Source organism: Carcharodon carcharias, chromosome 36, assembly GCF_017639515.1.
Source record: "Carcharodon carcharias isolate sCarCar2 chromosome 36, sCarCar2.pri, whole genome shotgun sequence".
Lineage (NCBI taxonomy): Eukaryota > Metazoa > Chordata > Chondrichthyes > Lamniformes > Lamnidae > Carcharodon > Carcharodon carcharias.
In genome coordinates, this window is record NC_054502.1 from 6,910,611 (window position 1) to 6,932,376 (window position 21,766).

General features: G+C 51.4%; 1 protein-coding gene across 2 annotated transcripts in view; it reads left to right on the top strand.

Annotated features, from left to right (window-relative positions):
- The first annotated feature begins 2,061 nt into the window (after window positions 1–2,061).
- The window catches only part of LOC121272897 (small conductance calcium-activated potassium channel protein 2-like), a 106,654-nt gene continuing 86,949 nt past the window's right edge, over window positions 2,062–21,766 (top strand). For both annotated transcript variants that reach the window (XM_041179736.1, XM_041179737.1), the window contains exons 1-2: window positions 2,062–2,924; window positions 20,680–20,775. In XM_041179736.1, the coding sequence (XP_041035670.1) occupies window positions 2,127–2,924; window positions 20,680–20,775 (894 nt within the window). In that variant the 5' untranslated portion in view covers window positions 2,062–2,126. The remainder of the gene's footprint in view (window positions 2,925–20,679; window positions 20,776–21,766) is intronic.

Here is a 21,766-nt window from a genome sequence, read left to right on the forward strand (position 1 = left end):
ACACGGAATAGTTTTATATTCGGGACTGTTACACAGGGATAGTTTTGTATTCGGGACTGTTACACGGAATAGTTTTATATTCGGGACTGTTACACAGGGATAGTTTTGTATTCGGGACTGTTACACGGAATAGTTTTATATTCGGGACTGTTACACAGGGATAGTTTTGTATTCGGGACTGTTACACGGAATAGTTTTATATTCGGGACTGTTACACAGGGATAGTTTTATATTCGGGACTGTTACACGGAATAGTTTTATATTCGGGACTGTTACCCGGGATAGTTTTGTATTCGGGACTGTTACACAGGGATAGTTTTGTATTCGGGACTGTTACACAGGGATAGTTTTATATACGGGACTGTTACACCGGGATAGTTTTATATTCGGGACTGTTACACAGGGATAGTTTTATATTCGGGACTGTTACACAGGGATAGTTTTATATACGGGAATGTTACACAGGGATAGTTTTATATACGGGACTGTTACACAGGGATAGTTTTGTATTCGGGACTGTTACACGGAATAGTTTTATATTCGGGACTGTTACATAGGATAGTTTTATATACGGGACTGTTACACAGGGATAGTTTTATATACGGGACTGTTACACAGGGATAGTTTTGTATTCGGGACTGTTACACAGGGATAGTTTTATATACGGGACTGTTACACAGGGATAGTTTTGTATTCGGGACTGTTACACAGGGATAGTTTTATATTCGGGACTGTTACACCGGGATAGTTTTATATTCGGGACTGTTACATAGGGATAGTTTTGTATTCGGGACTGTTACACAGGGATAGTTTTATATACGGGACTGTTACACAGGGATAGTTTTGTATTCGGGACTGTTACACAGGGATAGTTTTATATTCGGGACTGTTACACAGGGATAGTTTTATATTCGGGACTGTTACACAGGGATAGTTTTATATTCGGGACTGTTACACAGGGATAGTTTTATATTCGGGACTGTTACACAGGGATAGTTTTATATACGGGACTGTTACACCGGGATAGTTTTATATTCGGGACTGTTACACAGGGATAGTTTTATATTCGGGACTGTTACACCGGGATAGTTTTATATTCGGGACAGTTACACAGGGATAGTTTTATATACGGGACTGTTACACAGGGATAGTTTTGTATTCGGGACAGTTACACAGGGAATGCCCTGTATTATTTGTGCGGGATCTGCTCGGATGTTTGCCTGCTTGTGATGCAAACTGGGAAATAAGGAAATGAAACGTAATAAATTGTGGCGAGGTCTTGAACAAAAACCGATTGATGTTCCTGTTGTGGCCGCAATGGTTTGTTTGAAGCTTTGATTGATGCATTTGAACTGTCGCTGCGACAGCGTCTAGGGGGCATTAAAATAAGAAGCCCCCCCCCCCACCCCTAATCAGCGTTGAGGCCCTAATTGCCCCCCCCCCGGTGGGTGGGGTGGGGGTGGGGGTGGGGGTGGGGGGTGGCTGTCTGCAGCATCAGTCCAGGCTGCAAGTCTCAGAAGTTTGCATGCCCGGCGCATGCTCGGTGTGTGTCAATCGGGAAAGGACTACAAATCCCAGGGTGCACCCCGGTGGGTGGAGCTGGCAGAGGAGGAGGAGGAGGAGGAGGAGGAGGAGGCGGGGCCTGGAGGAGGGGGCGGCGGCAGCCAATGGCCGGGCGCGGCCCCCGGGAACGGGGCGGAGCCTGGGACAAAAGGAGGAGAGAGGCTGGCCGCGAGAGGCAGAGGCTGCTGGCGTGCCAGGTAGGCTGGATGGAGGCAGAAGGGGGGAGAAGGGCGGTGCAGAGGGGAGCGGGGGGGCTGTGCTGCTGCTGCTGCTGCTGCTCATTGGTAGGGGAGGGTGCAGCCATGGGGAGCACCGGGGCTCAGATCCCAGCAGGAGGGAGGCACTGAGCTCCTGGGGGAGGGAGTTGCAATTGGAACTGGGGAGAGACAGAGAGAAAGAGAGATAAGAGGAGGCAGACAGGAGGGAACCACCTCAGGGTGGACTAGGAGTCTCTCACCTGAGGAAGGAGGGAGGGAGGGAGGAGTGCTCCAGGGAGCAGTCCCAGGCTGGAGATCTCTGGCAGTGCAGGGTGTTTGCACCCTGGGCTACTCCAGGGGGAAACAATGGAGAACTCCCACTCTGGTCACTGCCATGATTCAGGTGTCGGGGACCTGGAAGATGACATTATCAAGTGTCAGTATCCCCCAGCACCAGTCGGGCGGGAGTCCCAGCAGCAGCAGCAGCAGCAGCAGCGTCAGCCTCAGCTCCTGCCCAACCTGCTCAGCACCTCCTCGTCCCCAGCCTTCAGGGCAGTTTCCAGCCTCAGCCAGGTCCAGGTCCAGCCCCAGGCGCCGAGCTCCCGTCAGGGCAGCCAGCTGCACCTGGACGACTACCTGGCCGGTCCCCCGGCGCCCGCCGGCGGCGGCGGCAAGCACCGGCAGGCCAGCCCGCTGGTCCACCGGCGGGACAGCAACCCCTTCACCGAGATCGCCATGAGCAGCTGCAAGTACAACGGCGGCGTGGTCAAACCCCTGAGCAGTCTCAGCACCTCCAAGAGGAACCTGATCGACTCGGAGATCGAGCCGCAGCCCGTGCCCCTCTTCAGCTGCAACCACCTGCTGGGCAACACGCCGGAGATTGTCGTCTCCTGCAAGGACGAGCATCACCAGCAGCAGCAGAAGCACCACCACCACCACCCCCCCCCACCCCCCAGCGGCGGCGGCAGCGGCGGCGGCGGCGGCAACAACAACTCCCGCAGGGGCAACAAGAGGAAGAACCAGAACATCGGCTACAAACTGGGGCACCGGCGGGCTCTGTTCGAGAAGAGGAAGAGGCTGAGCGACTATGCCCTGATCTTCGGCATGTTTGGCATTGTTGTCATGGTGATTGAGACCGAGCTATCCTGGGGGATCTACAACAAGGTGGGTTCTGCTGTTTTTGATCCCTCTAAACGCCCCCTTCTCTCACCTTCCCCCTGCCTCCTTCTCTCCTCTCTCTCTTTCCCTCTACCTCCTTTTCCCCTCTCTCTCTCCCTCCTTCTCACCTCTCTCTTTCCCTCTCCCTCCTTCTCCTCTCTCTCTTTCCCTCTCCCTCCTTCTCCCCTCTCTCTCTCCCTCCTTCTCCTCTCTCTTTCCCTCTCCTTCCTTCTCCTCTCTCTCCTTCCCTCTCCTTCCTTCTCCTCTCTCTCTTTCCCTCTCCTTCCTTCTCCTCTCTCTCTTTCCCTCTCCCTCCTTCTCCTCTCTCTCTTTCCCTCTCCTTCCTTCTCCTCTCTCTCTTTCCCTCTCCTTCCTTCTCCTCTCTCTCTTTCCCTCTCCTTCCTTCTCCTCTCTCTCTTTCCCTCTCCCTCCTTCTCCTCTCTCTCTTTCCCTCTCCTTCCTTCTCCTCTCTCTCTTTCCCTCTCCTTCCTTCTCCTCTCTCTCTTTCCCTCTCCTTCCTTCTCCTCTCTCTCTTTCCCTCTCCCTCCTTCTCCCCTCTCTCTCTCCCTCCATTCACATCCCCCTCTCTCTCCCTCCATCTCCCCTCTCTCTCTCCCTCCTTCTCCCCTCTCTCTCTCCCTCCTTCTCCCCCCTCTCTCTCCCTCCTTCTCCCCCCTCTCTCTCCCTCCTTCTCCCCCCTCTCTCTCCCTCCTTCTCCCCCCTCTCTCTCCCTCCTTCTCCCCCCTCTCTCTCCCTCCTTCTCCCCCCTCTCTCTCCCTCCTTCTCGCCTCTCTCTCTCCCTCTCTCTCTCTCTCCCTCCCTCTCACCCTCCCTCCCTCTCGCCTCTCTGTTCCCCCCCCCCCCTCTCTGTCCCCCCTCTCTCTCTCTCTCCACACAGCCAGTCAGAATCAAAAAGCGACATTAAAAGCTGACACCATCCAGCTCTGACATTGTTGCCTTTCGGTCTTCCCCCACCCCCCATGCAATGAGGGTGATCATTGCACACGACAGGATTACATCATGGGATGAGGGAGGCCATTCAGCCCATCATGTGTGTGACTGGCCCTTTGAAGGAGCTCTCCAGTCAGCCCCCACTCTCTTTTTGTCTCCAACCCCAATCCCCTCCCCCCCGCCACACACATACACACATACATAACCTTGCAAATGTATCCTCTTCCAATTGGCCCTTCTGAAAGTTGCTATTGAATCTGCCCCCCTTCTAACCCCAACCCCGCCCCCCCATCATAAGTCGTTGGTTTAAAGACATTTCCCCCGATCGCCTCTGCTCCTTTTCATTCATTTTTGATAGAGAAATCAATTAATGTTGACTCTCCCTGTCCCCCTCCCACTTTAAATAATGCCTGTGGGTCCGATACCTCCATTGGAGAGGGAGATGCCTTTTCTGCTGTGATTTATTTTTATTTTAATTGGCACTGGAAGACGGTGCTTTCTTTTTGTTTAAAACATCGATCATCCTCCTGAGCATTGACAATCCTCTAACACTCCCTGTGGCAACATGTTGCACTCCTGTGTGTCGGCGCTTTCTGCTCCTGTTTCAAACCATTCCTGTTTATCCACTTGTCCCCACCCCCCACCCCCCCCATTTTCTCAGTATCCAGGATGTAGAATAACATGTTGCTTTTAATCCCCACCCCCTTCCCCAACACATACACCTTGGAGTGTTCCTGTGTTCAGAGCTGTCTTCTCTATGGGGGGTGGGATTATAATATGGGTCTCTCTTCTGTGCACATGTCGGCCAAACCCTCACTCGCAGAATTCTACCCAAGTGGCGATTCAAACCTGCCTTTTTATAAAACCGAGATGTAATGAAAGGTGGAGGCATTCTGGAAAATGGATCCAGTTAGATTATGTCACCCACTTCCCCCACCCCCCCCACCACCTCTCTCTCGCCCTCTCTCTAACACCCACTCTCACACCACCCAATTTACACCCCCCTTCTCTCTCTCTCTCCCTCTCTCTGACACCCACTCTCACTCCACCCAATTTACACCGTCCTCTCTCGCACACCCTCTGTCACTCCACCCAATTTACACCCCCCTCTCTCTCTCCCTCTCTAACACCCACTCTCACTCCACCCAATTTACACCCTCCCTCTCTCTCTCCCCCTCTCTCTGACACCGACTCTCACTCCACCCAATTTACACCCCCTCTCTCTCTCCCCCTCTCTGACACCCACTATCACTCCATCCAATTTACACCCCCTCTCTCTCGCTAACACCCACTCTCACTCCACCCAATTTACACCCCCCTCTCTCTCACACCCACTGTCACTCCACCCAATTTACACCCCCTCTCTCTCTCCCTCTAACACCCACTCTCACTCCATCCAATTTACACCCCCCTCTCTCTCTCTCTCCCTGTCTCTAACACCCATTCTCACTCCACACAATTTACACCCCCCCTCTCTCTCTCTCTCTCCCTCTCTCTAACACCCACTCTCACTCCACCCAATTTACACCCCTCTCTCTCTCTCTCCCCCTCTCTGACACCTACTCTCTCATTCCACCCAAGTTATACCCCGCCCCCACAACCCAACCCCACCCCACCCCGCCTAATGGATGCAGGCAAGAAGTGGAGTTAAGCGACATCAGAACATGACCCCAGCTCTGATGCTTGTCAGTAAAATAAGTTGTGTGTTGAAAAGGGAATTCGGAGGGCAAATATTTTCTCAGGCGGTGTCACCAAGAACCGAGGCAGAATTTGGCCTTTTACTGGGCAGAGGGCGATCTGAACCGCGCGAAGGTTTTCGGATTCCAAGCGGCTCGAGTCGGAGGTGTCAGTGTTAACGGGAGAGAGGACACCTGGCCTGGGGTGGGTGGGGAAGGATCATACCCTCGGGCTCTTGCTCCTCAATGTAGATTGAAGTGTAAAAGGTGGCTGCGCCTTGTTAATTTTACACACACAGAGATATATTTTACATATATATATATGTTGCTGTTCATGTGCTTTGCAGACCAGTTTCTACAGGAGTGCCAGACGCCAGGGATCTGAGTGACACTAATTTGAGAATGGCACTGGTTCACACAGCCCCAGCTGTTGTGAAGAGATTCAGCTCTGAGGATTCCCAGGGCACAGACCACGGAGGGAGCTGCCTCTCTCTCTCTCACACACACACACACACACACACACACACACACACACACACACACACACTCTCTCCAAACATTGTCTCCATCCTTATTCACTACCGATTAGATAAGCCGCTCAGTCGTCCCTCAGCTCTCCGGCCCATTCTGTCTGTGGGGGGGGGGGGGGGGGGGGTGTTGCTCTGTACTCCTTGTTACCCTCATTTGCTCTCCCTGACTTGTGCCTCCCGGTTTCTGTGCTCCAATTCTCTTTTCCTCAGGTACTTTTCTTTCCTCTTGGTCTCATATCTCTCTCCCTGATTCTCTTCGTCTTTATTTCTCCTCCTCTACTTGCTTTCTGTTTCAGCACTGCCTCTCCCTTTGTGTTCCTGCCACTTGGCCCTCTCTTTGTCTCTCACTCTGTCTGTCTCTCTGTTTTATCTCTTCTCTCTCACACTCTGTTTTCTCTCTGTTTTCTCTCTTCCCTCTCGCACTCTGTCTCTCTCTCTCTGTTTTCTCTTCCCTCTCGCACTCTGTCTCTCTCTCTCTTCCCTCTCGCACTCTGTCTCTCTCTCTCTCTCTTCCCTCTCGCACTCTGTCTCTTCTCTCTGTTTTCTCTCTTCCCTCTCGCACTCTGTCTGTCTCTCTCTCTCTGTTTTCTCTCTCCCCCTCTATATATACATCTGTGTATTGATTCCTGTGCCTCTCTTTCTGTCTCCCTCATTCTTTTCTCTATGTATATACATATCTCTCTGTCTCTGGTCCTTTCTCTCTCTCTCAGCTATCTTTTTCTCTCCCAATTGTGACTGACACACATGCACACAGACGCAGACACGCACACAGACGCAGACACGCACACAGACGCAGACACGCACACGGACGCAGACACGCACACGGACGCAGACACGCACACGGACGCAGACACGCACACGGACGCAGACACGCACACAGAGGCAGACGCACACAGAGGCACACAGACACAGAGGCACACAGACACAGAGGCACACAGACACACACCAAAATTTACACTGATAAAAAGCCCTGAAGCAATGACTTGAAATGCAGCAAAATCACAAACAGAAATTGCTCCAAATGAGAAGCATTTTACCAAAAGACCAGGGACTGTTTAGTATACAATGCTACACCATAAAAGGCTAGAATGGCTGGAGATAGATTCCAGCAGCAGTTCACACACATACAAAGCCAGAGCTGGATTATTAAGTCTGGGGGTCTCACTACCACCAAGAATACTCGAAGTCCATTCCCACCCCCTCCTGTCACAAATAGGTCACAACACAGAGCATTCAAGCCACTACTTTTGATTGAGTATTTAAAATCGGAGGCTTGCTGCTGTTTATCATCCCCCATTGCAGTTAATCTGAATATATCTATTTTCAGTTTAACCTGAGAGAGGCAGATGGAAAGAGAAGCAGAAAGAGAATGGGAGAGACTGACAGAATCATAGTGAGAGAGAGAGAAGAGCAACAATCCAGCAGATGGAGAGACTCAGTTTATCTGAAAGAGGGAGAGACAGCAATAGAGTTTCACTTAAAGTAAAATGAAATCACTTATTTACAGCGAGATAACAGAAATTTATATCTTTTTTAAAAATTTATTCATTTATGGGATGTGTCACTAGCTAGTCAAGCACTTATTGTCCATCCCTAATTGCCCTTGAGACGGTGGTGGTGAGCTGCTGCTGTCCATGTGGTGTAGGTATCTGTTGTTCGGAATCAAACGCCAGACATGTTAATGCCCCTTTTACCTCAGCAGAAACAAGTTACCCACAAGGCAACAGAGAAGGGAGGAGGCCATTCAGCTCCTGAAGGCTGCCCTGCCAATCCATGAGATTGTGGCTGATCTATGTATGCCTAATTCCATCCACCTGCCCTTGCTTCATACCCCTCCCTACCTTTAACCTGACAAAAATCCATCAATCTTGCTGGTCCCTGAGTGGGCATCATAGCTCCCTGAGTTTATCCACCCCCTGTAACACTCTCCTGATGTATAGGAATGTTTGAGTGCCTCACTAGATATAAAAACAAAGGCGGGCTTGGCTTCTACCTCCATTAGTACAACATTTATCCCTCAAACCTTAAAGCAAGATTACCTGTTCATTGTTGCATTGCTTCTTGTGGGATCTTGCTGTGTCCGAGGTAGCTTGCTGCATTTTCTACATTACAATAGTGAGCACACTTCAAAATAGGATGTCATTGTTGATAACGCACTTCGGAATGTCCTGAGATCATAAAAGGTGCTTAAAAAAATGCAAATAATATTTTTATACAGCAACAGTTCTACATAGCATAATGCCCCAAAGTGCTTCACAGGAATGTACCCTGACTAAATATCGGCACTGTGCAACGTGAGATGTTAGGTGGGGTGGCCAAATGCTTAGGCAAACAGGTCAGTTTTAAGGAGCATCTTAAAGGAGGAGAACGAGAGAGAGGTGGAAGGGTTTTGCGAAGGAATTCCAGAGCTTAGGGCCCCAGGCAGCTGAAGGCACGGCCGCCAATGGTGGAGCGATGGGAATCAAAGGATGCGTTAGATACCGGAATTGGAGGAGCGCAAAGATCTCGGACGGTTGTAGGGGCTGGAGGGGGTTACAGAGATAGGGAGGGGTGTAGGGGCTGGAGGAGGTTAGAGGTAGGGAGGGGTTAGGGGCTGGAGGAGGTAACAGGGATAGGGAGGGATGTAGGGGCTGGAGGAGGTTAGAGATGGGGAGGGGTGTAAGGGCGGGAGGAGGTTACAGAGATGGGGAGGGGTGTAGGGGCGGGAGGAGGTTACAGAAATAGAGAGGGATGTAGGGGCTGGAGGAGGTTACACAGATATGGAGGGTAGAGTGGGACTGAGTCCATGATACAATTATCCATTGTGGACTTTGGATACAGTGGTCAATTGAATTGTTATGGTTAAGAGAAACAGGTGATGGGTATTAATTGTCTTTGAGCACATATAAATTGGGGATCTGCTCTCGGGCAAAGCCAAGGTGGTCATCAACGGGTCCAGGCAGTGGGCAGTCGAGGGAGTTGTCCAACCTGACTGTCTGCCACTCTACTGAGCCTATGTTTATGGCCAGGTGGCCCTGGAGAAGGAGCACATGGTGTCCGCTGGTACACTGGAGACCTTCTGTGACATGTGGGTGCCATGGGGCCTGGGGTGTATCATCACCTGGGAGCAATATTTTGGTTTAATTAGTTTGCTTTGACGTTTTGCTTTAGTTACAGTGCCCCACCAGGGGTTGTCAGCCCCTCTCATTTATTAATTTTTTGCTTAATTTATTGATGTTTGTTTCATCAAAAGTGTCTATAAAAAGGGGATAGCTGGGACACTGGGTTGGAGTGCGAGGAGAGCTGTGAGACTGAACAAGTCAATAAACTCCCTCCACAAAGAAACGCTCTGTGTCTTGGTTTTGGCTTCACTAACCAACTTGGATCTTGTTAACAGTCCTGAGGGGCTGAATGGCTGCTTCAAGCTCCCGACTCTCTCGCTTTGCTTTGCAGTGTTAGACTGCGATCCAGCTGCCCAGATCAGGGCGAAGATTCCCAGACTCCTTCCTTCCTTCCTTGCCAGTTTCCCCTGTCGTCACTGACACTTCGCAAGAGATGAAGTGGATGGGATTGGGTGAACAGGGCCAAATACTCTGTACTATGTGTTCTAGGGCTGTGGGGTTAGATGACCTTCTACAGATAAAGGCTGATGGCAGATGATCTGGGAGGTGAAGAGTGTCTGGATGGGGAACAGCTGGACTGGGTAGGAGTGACCTCTTAAATATCCAACAACAGAATGTAAAGAATTCAGTAAGGAGGATATCTGTTTAGATCCTTGAATGCATGTGATAGGGATGAGGAGAGAGGGACCATGGAGGAATAGGGTTGGCACGCTGTAGACATTATAAAAGATAAAGGCACTTCAATATAATATCTTTCATGGCCTCAGGAGGTCCCAAAGTGTTTTATAGCCAATACAGAACATTCACAAGTAATATAGTAATGCAGCAGCCAATTTGTACACAGCAAGCTCCCACAAACAGCAATGATTAATAATCTGTTCTAATAATGTTGGTTGAGGGATAAATATAGGGCCCCAGGACACTGATGGGGGCCTCCCCCCACCCCCCCCGCACTTCTTCCAATAGTGGCTGCAGGATCTTTTACATCTATGTGCGAGGGCAAACATGGTTTGGAGTCTCACGCGATAGACAGCACCCCCAACAGTGCAGCACTCTCTCAGCACCGCACTTGGGAGTGTCATACTCGATTTCTGTGTTCAAATCTCTGGAGTGCTACTGGAGCCCAGGACCTTCAGACTCTGAGGCAAGAGTGCAAAGTGGCTGCCAGAGTCCTGCAAAGGTGGCAATTTGGGGTGTTCTGCTGTGATCTAAATGCAAGCCTTTCTTCTTTTCATCCTGAGATTTGAATGCCAGATCATTTGTCTGGGTGGAGGGGGTGGGGGGGGCGGGGGGGTGTTGTGTGGGAGAGTGGACACACTCATTTTGTTGGCACATGAATCTCCCTTCAGACCAGCTCGAAGACCTGTAGTGACTCAGCGCTGCCTTGCTTTAAGAGGCTTTTTTCTTATGTCACAGTAAACATCTGAACTAATTTGATCAGAGCAGAGATATTTTTTTTTTCAAAGCAACTCCTGATCCACAGATTAAGTCCATGCACATGTCAGTCCTTGCAGACGCAGTGGACTGGGATCAACTGCAGCCAACTTCACTAAGTACAGCTGCCCAGTACTCTCAGGAGCATAGTGCACATCTGGGTAATGTGGGTACAGTAGATTGCTGAAAAAACATATTACATAAAGAAGTAGTTGCACATGGCCCAGGGCTCGTCTGCGATAATATTAGGGACATCCATATTTCCTGGCGCTTAATAGTTGAAATCTCATGAATGGGTTTCCTAGCCACCAAATGGAGGGATTAATCTCTAATTTCTACAGAAGGAACCTTGTGCATGTTCAGAAACAGCGTGGAAAATTGGCAGACGTTTCTGGGGGAAAAAAGAGAGATAAAGGGACCAAATACGTAGTACATTCATTTGGGAAATTAATTAGGTTTACATGAGCGCTTTCATGTCCCGAGACCAAAGTGCTTTGCAGTGCGGGGATTGTAGGTGCAAGTCCCATTCTAGGACTTCACCTCACACTCCTGGTGTAGTACAAAAAGAGAGTGCCGCACTGTCGGAGGGTCAGTACTGAGGGAGCGCCGCACTGTCGGAGGGTCAGTACTGAGGGAGCGCCGCGCTGTCAGAGGGTCAGTACTGAGGGAGCGCCGCGCTGTCGGAGGGCCAGTGCTGAGGGAGCGCCGCGCTGTCGGAGGGCCAGTGCTGAGGGAGCGCCGCGCTGTCGGAGGGCCAGTGCTGAGGGAGCGCCGCGCTGTCGGAGGGCCAGTGCTGAGGGAGCGCCGCGCTGTCGGAGGGCCAGTGCTGAGGGAGCGCCGCGCTGTCGGAGGGCCAGTGCTGAGGGAGCGCCGCGCTGTCGGAGGGCCAGTGCTGAGGGAGCGCCGCGCTGTCGGAGGGCCAGTGCTGAGGGAGCGCCGCGCTGTCGGAGGGCCAGTGCTGAGGGAGCGCCGCACTGTCGGAGGGCCAGTGCTGAGGGAGCGCCACACTGTCGGAGGGCCAGTGCTGAGGGAGCGCCGCATTGTCAGGGGTCAGTACTGAGGGAGTGCTGCACTGTCGGAGGGTTAGTACTGAAGGAACGCCGCACTGTCGGAGTGTCCATACTGAGCGAGTGCCGCACTGTCGGTGGGTCATTGCTGAGGGAGCACCACACTGTCGGAGGGTCTGTACTGAGGGGCTGATACACTATTGGAGGGTCATTACTAAGAAAGCGCTACACCTTGGAGAGTCAATGCTGAGGGAGAGCCGTGCTGTTGGAGGGTCAGTACTGAAGGAGCCCTGTGCTGTTAGTGGGTCAGTACTGAGACAATCCGCACTGTTGAGGGTCAGCACTGAGGAAATGCTGGACTGTTGAAGGGTCTGTACTGAGGGAGTGCCACACTGTTGGGGGGGTCAGCACTGAGCAAGTGCCGCACTGTCAGAGTGTCAGTATTGAGGGATGTCCGCACAATTGGAGAGTCAGTACTGAGGGAATGCTGCACTGTCGGAGGTTCAGTACTGACAGACTGCTGCACTGTCACAGTGGCAGTACTGTGTGTATGCAGCTCTGTTGCAGGTCAGTACTGAGGGAGTGCCACGGTGTCATATGGTCAGTACTGAGGGAGTGCTGCACTGTCGGAGGTCAGTACTGAGGGAGCACTGCACTGTCTGGGGGTCAGTACTGAGGGAGAACTGCACTATTGGAGAGTCAGTACTAAGAGAGCACCGCAATGTCGGATGGTCAGTGCTGAGGGAGCACCGCACTGTCGGAGGGTCAGTACTGAGGGAGAACTGCATTGTTGGAGGGTCAGTGCTGAGGTAGTGCCACTCTTTTTTAAAAAAAAAAATTCATTCATGGGATGTGCACTTAGCTGGCTGGGCCAGCATTTATTGCCCATCCCTAATTTCCCCTCGAGTAAGTGGCAGTGAGCTGCCTTCTTGAGCCGCTGCAGTCCTGTGGTGTAGGTACACCCACAGTACTGTTAGGAAGGGAGTTCCAGGATTTTGACCCAGCGACAGTGAAGGAATGATGACATATTTCCAATTCAGGATCGTAAGTGACTTGGAGGGGAACTTCCAGGTGGTGGTGTTCCCATCTATCTGCTGCCCTTGTCCTTCTAGGTGGCAAAGGTCAAGGGTTTGGAAGGTACTATTGAAGGAGCCTTGGTGAATTCCTACAGTGCATCTTGTAGATGGTAGTCATTGCTGCTACTGTGCGTCGGTGGTGGAGGGAGTGAATGTTTGTGGATGTGGTGCCAATCCAGCAAGGCTGCTTTGTCCTGGACGGTGTCAAGCTTCTTGAGTGTTGTGGGAGCTGGACTCATCCAGTCAAGTGGGAGTATTCCATCACACTCCTGACTTGTGCCATGTAGATGGTGGTCAGGCTTTGGGGAGTCGGGAGGTGAGTTACTCGTTGCACAATTCCTAGCTTCTGACCTCGTCTTGTAGCCACAGTATTTATATGGCTGGTCCAGTTCAGTTTCTGGTCAATGGTAACCCTCAGGATGTTGATAGTGGGGGATTCAGTGATGGTAATGCCATTGAACATCAGGGGGCGATAGTTGGATTCTCTCTTGTAGGAGATGGTCATTACCTGACACTTGTGTGGCGCGAATGTTACTTACCACTTGTCAGCCCAGCCTGGATATTGTCCAGGTCTTGCTGCATTTGGACATGATATCTGAGGAGTTGCAAATGGTGCTGAACATCAGCGAACATCCCCACTTCTGAGCTCATGATGGTAGGAAAGTCATTGATGAAGCAGCTGAAGATGGTTGGGCCGAGGACACTACCCTGAGGAACTCCTGCAGTGATGTCCTGGCACTGAGATGATTGACCTCCAACAACCACAACTATCTTCCTTTGTGCTAGGTATGACTCTAAACAGCTAAAGTTTTCCCCCTGATTCCCATTGACTCCAGTTTTGCTAGGGCTCCTGATGCCACACTCTGTCAAATGAGGCCTTGATGACAAGGGCAATTACTCTCACCTCACCTCGAGAGTTCAGCTCTTTTGTCCATGTTTGAACCAAGGCTGTAATGAGGTCAGGAGCTGAGTGGCTCTGATGGAACCCAAACTGGGCGTCAGTGAGCAGGTTATTGCTAAGCAAGTGGTGCTTGATAGCCCTGTTGATGACCTCTTCCATTACTTTACTGAAGATTGAGAATAGACTGATGGGGCAATAATCGGCTGGGTTAGATTTGTCCTGCTTTTTGTGTACAGGACATACATAGCTGGGTAGATGCCAGTGCTGCAGCTGTACTGGAACAGCTTGTCTATGGGCGTGGCAAGTTCTGGTTCACAAGTCTTCAGTACTATTGCCAGAATATTGTCGGGAGCCTATAGCTTTTGCAGTGTCCAATGCCTTCAGCCATTTCTTGATATCACGTGGAGCGAATCGAATTGGCTGAAGACTGGCATCTGTGATTCTAGGGACCTATGGAGGAGGCTGAGATGGATCATCCACTTGGCATTTGCTACAATCTTAAGCCTTGTCTTTTGCACTGATGTGCTTGTTTCCTCCATCATTGAGGATGGGGATATTTGTGGAGCCTCCTCCTCCAGTGAGTTGTTTAATTGTCCACCACCATTCAGGACTGGATGTGGCAGGACTGCAGAGCTTGGATCTGATCTGTTGGTTGTGGGATTGCTTAGCTCTGTCTATCACTTGCTGCTTATGCTGTTTGGCATTCAAATAGTCCTGTGTTGTAACTTCACCAGGTTGACACCTCATTTTTAGGTATGCCTGGTGCTGCTCGTGGCATGCCCTCCTGCACTCTTCATTGAACCAGGGTTGATCCCCTGGCTTGATGGTAATGGTAGAGTGGGGGATATGCTGGGCCATGAGGTTACAGGTTGTGATCAAGTACAATTCTACTGCTGCTGGTGGCCCACAGCACCTCATGGATGCCCAGTCTTGAGTTACTAGATCTGTTCGAAGTCTATCCCATTTATCACGGTGGTTATGCCACACAACAGAATGGAGTTTATCTTCAATGTGAAGGTGGGACTTCTTCTCCACAATGACTGTGCAGTGGTCACTCCAACCAATACTGTCATGGACAGATGCATCTGCAGCAGGCAGGTTGGTGAGGTTCAAGTACGTTTTTCCCTCTTATTCGTTCCCTCACCACCTGCTGCAGACCCAGTCTAACATCTAGTACTCGGCCAGCTCAGTCCATAGTGGTGCTACCGAGCTACTCTTGGTGATAGGCATTGAAGCCCACCACTCAGAACATTGTGTACCCTTGCCACCCTCAGTGCATTCTCCAAGTGGTGTTCAACATGGAGCAGCACTGATTCATCAGCTGAGGGAGAGCGGTACGTGGTAATCAGCAGGAGCTTTCCTTGTCCACGTTTGACCTGATGCCATGAGACTTCACGGGGTCTGGAGTCGATGTTGAGGATTCCCAGGGCAACTCTCTCCTGACTGTATACCACTGTGTCACCACCTCTGCTGGGTCTGTCCTGTAGGTGGAATAGGACATACCCAGGGATGGTGATGGTGGTGACTGGGACATTATCTGTAAGGTATGACTCCGTGAGAATGACTATGTCAGGCTGTTGCTTGACTAGTCTGTGAGTCAGCTCTCCCAATTTTGGCACTAGCCCCCAGATGTTAGCAAGGAGGAATTTGCAGGGTCAACAGGACTGAGTTTGCTGTTGTCGTTTCCGGTGCCTAGGTTGATGACGGGTGGACTGTCCGGTTTCATTCCTTTTTTGTGACTTTGTAGCAGCTTGATACAAATGAGTGGCTTGCTCAGCCATTTCAGAGGGCGTTTAAGAGTCAATTACATTGCTGTGGGTCTGGAGTCACATGTAGGCCAGACCAGGCAAGGACGACAGATTTCCTTCCCTAAAGGACATTAGTGAACCAGATGGGTTTTTACAACAATCGGCAATAGTTTCATGTCATCATTAGACTTCTAATTCCAGATATTTATTGAATTCGAATTCCACCATCTGCCATGGCAGGATTCAAGCCCAGGTCTCTAGAGCATTACCCTGGGTCTCTGGATTACTAGTCCAGTGACAATACCACTATGCCATCACCTCCTCGGAGGGTCAGTGATGAGGGAGCACAACACTGTCGGAGGGTTAGTACTGAGGTAGTGCCGTGCTGTCGGAGGGTCAACACTGAGGGAGTGCCGTGCTGTCGGAGTACTGAGGGAGTGCCGCGCTGTCGGAGGGTCAGTACTGAGGGAGTGCCGCACTGTCACAGAGGCTAGATTTCAGATGATATGCTAACTTAGGCCTTGTCTGCCTGTTCAGGCGGATATAGAAAGTTCCACAGCCACATTTGGAATAAGAACAGGGGAGTTCTGCCTGGTCTCCTGGGTCAATATTGATCCCTCAAGCAACCAAAAAGAAAATTAACTGGTCATTCCTCTAGCTGTTTTTGGGATCTTGCTGTGCCAGTGTATTTAAATATGTACGTGAGGCAGTTTGAAATGTAATTAAGGTTTGATTTGAACTGAAATAATTATCTCTTAGCTATTCGGACGTATGTAATGGATTTTGAAGAGATAGATCGACTTATCATATTATCCTCCCTCTGGGACTGGTTGGCCAGGAAATAGGTTTTAATAAAAAACTGTTTGTGCAGGAAAGGATCTCTCAGTGAAGTGTGTGTGATTCAGCTTCCTGCTGTGCTCAAAGAGGAATCGCTCTTCAGTCAGTCAGTCTGCCACCTACTCCTGTGTTCAGGATGACACAGGGAGGTGGGCCCAGTTAGTCTGGGGTCGAGGTAAGGGGGTGGAGGAGGTTGGGGTAGTGTTGGAGGGTCAGGCGCTGTGCTCAACTGATTCCTTTGCTGCCAACATAAATTCATTGAACCCCTTCAGTGATCACCCCCACCCCTCTGGAGAAAGGTGTTAGCTAAGGAGGTGGGGTGGAAATGGGACCCCTTCTACAACGAACGGTTGGCGCGTTTGTTTTAGAAATTTCCAGAAAGGTCAATCAAAGGAAAAGAAGTGCCCCGCCCAAGGTATCAGAGCCTCAAAAGCGTTGAGTCTCTATTGAGCAGCGCGCCATCAATCGTATTTCTGCCATTTTATAAACCTGTGGACATGAGAGCTAATGGGAATGTGACCAAACGCTCCTGAGGAGTGTTTTGAAAGGAACCAGGCAGCCGAGGTGCCCCATTTTGGCCCTAAGGCCAACATGGGAGACATTTTCCTTTATTCTTTCATGGGATGTGGGCATCCCTGGCAAGGGATTGTTGCCCATCCCTCTTTGCCCTTGCTTGGCCCTTTCAGAGGCACCCACATTGTTGTGAGGCCAGACTGGGTAAGGACAGCAGATTTCCTTCCCTATTATTAAAACAGATGGGCTTTTACAATAATAGTTTCATGGTCACCATTGTAATGAGGCCAGTTTTCAACTCCAGGTTTATTAATTGAGCTTAAGCTCCAATGGCGTTTGAACCCACGTCCTGAGAACATTAGCCCAGGTCTTTGGATTACTAATCCAGTGACATTACCACTAGGCCACCATATTCCCCTTAATGAGTGCAGGAAAGATTCCAGATTCAGGAGTAAGGAACTTCAGTGACATGGATGGATTGGAGAAATTGGGACTGTTTCCCTCGGAGAAGTGAAGGTTGAGAGGGGATCTGGAGGTATTCAAAATCACGAGGGGTCTGAATGGAGTAGATGTGGGAAATGTGTTTCCATTGGTGGAAAGGTTGTGAGCAAAAAGGGCACAGATTTAAGGTAAAAATAAAACACTGCAGATGCTGGAAATCTGAAACAAAAACAGAGAAGATGCTGGAAAAACTCAGCAGGTCTGACAGCATCTGTGGAGACAGAAACGGAGTTGATGTTTTTGAGTCCATCTGACCCTCCTTCAGAGCTGTGAAATGGCCTAGCAAACCACTCAGTTCAAGGGCGATTGGGGTTGGGCAACAGATGCTGGCCTTGCCAGTGACACCCATATCCCATGAAGGAATAAAAAGAAACACACACACACTCTCTGGCTCAGGTTACTGCAGAGTGATCAGATGTGGCTGTTCTCTCCCTCCCCTAGCCCAATGACCCTGAGATCAGTTGACTAAGCTCCTGTAAGGCTCAATACCTCCCCAGCCAAGCTATTATCCAGCAGCCTGTCAGGACAAGGGCAGACTGCAACATATTTGACTGAGCCAAATCCAGGAGGGAGAGTGAGCTGGCTTGTGGTAAGAGTGCTGGGAATGAAGTTTCGACCTCTGCAGGGCAGCAGCCATGGAGGGGCTTGTTAATTGAATGCAGATTATGTTTATCTGAAAGTAGCTGCTTCTGGATGGGATAGTTATGGATCAATAACTTCAAAGGCTCAATTCCTAATTAGCCTGAAAGGAAACTCCTTTATAAATGAGAAACATTTTTGACTGCCACTTACTAACTATCAGACCTGTCACATCCCAGTTCTCATGGGACCCCATTGCCTCGACTTTAATTTCTTTTCAATTGTTCACTCTTGTAATGGTGTCCTTTGAGTGTTTTGCTTTATCAGGGGAAATAAAGAACAATATCTCCCATTTATTTAATGAGAGATTTTCTTTTTTTCCCCCCTTCAAAATCCCAGCAGAGCTGTGTGTGTGTATGCACCGATCCGAGCAGAGCTGTGTGTGTGCGCACCAATCCGAGCAGAGCTGTGTGTATGCGCACCGATCCCAGCAGAGCTGTGTGTGTGTGTGTGTGTATGCACCGATCCCAGCAGAGCTGTATGTGTGTATGCACCGATCCCAGCAGAGCTGTGTGTGTGCACACCAATCCGAGCAGAGCTGTGTGTGTGCACACCAATCCGAGCAGAGCTGTGTGTGTGCGCACCAATCCGAGCAGAGCTGTGTGTGTGCGCACCAATCCGAGCAGAGCTGTGTGTGTGCGCACCAATCCGAGCAGAGCTGTGTGTGTGCGCACCAATCCGAGCAGAGCTGTGTGTGTGCGCACCAATCCGAGCAGAGCTGTGTGTGTGCGCACCGATCCGAGCAGAGCTGTGTGTATGCGCACCGATCCGAGCAGAGCTGTGTGTGTGTGTATGTGCACCGATCCCAGCAGAGCTGTGTGTGTGTATGCACCGATCCCAGCAGAGCTGTATGTGTGTATGCGCACCGATCCCAGCAGAGCTGTGTGTGTGTACGTGCACCGATCCGAGCAGAGCTGTGTGTGTGTACGTGCACCGATCCGAGCAGAGCTCTGTGTGTGTATGCGCACCGATCCGAGCAGAGCTCTGTGTGTGTATGCGCACCGATCCGAGCAGAGCTCTGTGTGTGTATGCGCACCGATCCGAGCAGAGCTGTATGTGTGTATGCGCACCGATCCCAGCAGAGCTGTGTGTGTGTATGTACACCGATCCGAGCAGAGCTGTGTGTGCGCGCGCACCGATCCGAGCAGAGCTGTGTGTGTATGCGCACCGATCCGAGCAGAGCTGTGTGTGTTTATGCGCACCGATCCGAGCAGAGCTGTGTGTGTATGCGCACCGATCCGAGCAGAGCTGTGTGTGTGTATGCGCACCGATCCGAGCAGAGCTGTGTGTGTGTATGCGCACCGATCCGAGCAGAGCTGTGTGTGTGTATGCGCACCGATCCGAGCAGAGCTGTGTGTGTGTATGCGCACCGATCCGAGCAGAGCTGTGTGTGTGTATGCGCACCGATCCGAGCAGAGCTGTGTGTGTGTATGCGCACCGATCCGAGCAGAGCTGTGTGTGTGCATGCGCACCGATCCGAGCAGAGCTGTGTGTGTGCACGTGTGTGTGTGTGTGTGTGTGTGTGTGGATGAGTGCCGATCCCAGCAGGGCTGTGTGTGTGTGGATGAGCGCCGATCCCAGCAGGGCTGTGTGTGTGTGGATGAGCGCCGATCCCAGCAGGGCTGTGTGTGTGTGGATGAGCGCCGATCCCAGCAGGGCTGTGTGTGTGTGGATGAGCGGCGATCCCAGCAGGGCTGTGTGTGTGTGGATGAGCGCCGATCCCAGCAGGGCTGTGTGTGTGTGGATGAGCGCCGATCCCAGCAGGGCTGTGTGTGTGTGGATGAGCGCCGATCCCAGCAGGGCTGTGTGTGTGTGGATGAGCGCCGATCCCAGCAGGGCTGTGTGTGTGTGGATGAGCGCCGATCCCAGCAGGGCTGTGTGTGTGTGGATGAGCGCCGATCCCAGCAGGGCTGTGTGTGTGTGGATGAGCGCCGATCCCAGCAGGGCTGTGTGTGTGTGGATGAGCGCCGATCCCAGCAGGGCTGTGTGTGTGTGGATGAGCGCCGATCCCAGCAGGGCTGTGTGTGTGTGGATGAGCGCCGATCCCAGCAGGGCTGTGTGTGTGTGGATGAGCGCCGATCCCAGCAGGGCTGTGTGTGTGTGGATGAGCGCCGATCCCAGCAGGGCTGTGTGTGTGTGGATGAGCGCCGATCCCAGCAGGGCTGTGTGTGTGTGGATGAGCGCCGATCCCAGCAGGGCTGTGTGTGTGTGGATGAGCGCCGATCCCAGCAGGGCTGTGTGTGTGTGGATGAGCGCCGATCCCAGCAGGGCTGTGTGTGTGTGGATGAGCGCCGATCCCAGCAGGGCTGTGTGTGTGTGGATGAGCGCCGATCCCAGCAGGGCTGTGTGTGTGTGGATGAGCGCCGATCCCAGCAGGGCTGTGTGTGTGTGGATGAGCGCCGATCCCAGCAGGGCTGTGTGTGTGTGGATGAGCGCCGATCCCAGCAGGGCTGTGTGTGTGTGGATGAGCGCCGATCCCAGCAGGGCTGTGTGTGTGTGGATGAGCGCCGATCCCAGCAGGGCTGTGTGTGTGTGGATGAGCGCCGATCCCAGCAGGGCTGTGTGTGTGTGGTTGAGCGCCGATCCCAGCAGGGCTGTGTGTGTGTGGATGAGCGCCGATCCCAGCAGGGCTGTGTGTGTGGATGAGCGCCGATCCCAGCTGAGCACCAATCCTAGCAGTGTTTTTCAAGCAATTAAATGTACTGGTAGAGTTCACGAGAGGAGAAAGTGAACATGAGCTGTGCAAGGAAGGTGCTGAGGAGACTAGTAGCTTTCGCTGGTTCTCTGCTCTACTGAGATCTGATCTAAAAGTGCTGGTTATGTCATTGTCTTTTACATGTCTTTCAGGGCTCCATGTATTCGCTCGCCCTGAAATGCCTTATCAGCCTGTCCACATTGATCCTGCTGGGACTCATCATCGCCTACCATGCCAGGGAGATCCAGGTACGCTATAAGTGTGAGGAGCTCATGCTCTTCTTTATTGCTAAGTTTGAGACCATCCACGGGCCCACCACTGCCGTTTCCCTTCCCCGAGCCCACTGGGCCAAACATCCGATAAAGACTCCCCTCTCCTCAAGCCCAGAACCCCACATCTTTCTCCAGTTCCACTCTCATCTACCTCGTATTCTCTCCAAGTTCATGTCGTGGGCAACACACACCTCCTGCTCCTTTCACCCTATTCCCATCAAACTGCGGACCACCCACTTCCCCTTTCTGGTTTCTATGTTAGCTGAGGACCCCTCTCCTCATGTACTGTCTCCTCCCCCTTCAAACCTGGCCTCTCCTCAAAAACTCAACCCCTGAGCCCTCTGACTACACCATCCTCCACGAGCCATCCAAAACTGCTGCCCTGCATCCAAAGTCCCGTACATCCCTGTGGTTACTGGCCTACGTTGGCTCCCTTTCTGGCAATCAGTTGATTTTAAAATTCTTATCCTTGTCTTGAAATCACTCCAAGGCCTCACCCCTCTCTATCTCTGTAATACCTGCAGTTCTGGCCTCTTGATTTCCATCGTTCGACCATTGACGGCCGTGCCTTCAGCTGCCTGGGGCCGGAGGCTCTGGACTTCCCTCCCTAAACTTCTCCACCTCTCTCTCTCTCTCTCTCTCTCAGTCTTGCTTTCGCTCTCCTGCTCTCCTCCTTTAAAACTGACCTCTTTGACCAAGCTTTTGGTTGCCTGTCTCTAATATCTCGTCATGTGGCTCGGGGTCAGATTTTTTTTGGTAATTGCTCCTGTGAAGCACCTTGGGACTTTTTACTGCTGTGCTATATAAATACAAGTTGTTGTTTGCATCTGTTGTCCCCATCAAACACTCCCAGGACAGGTACAGCACAGGGTTAGATACAGAGTAAAGCTCCCTCTACACTGTCCCCATCAAACACTCCCAGGACAGGTACAGCACGGGGTTAGATACAGAGTAAATCTCCCTCTAC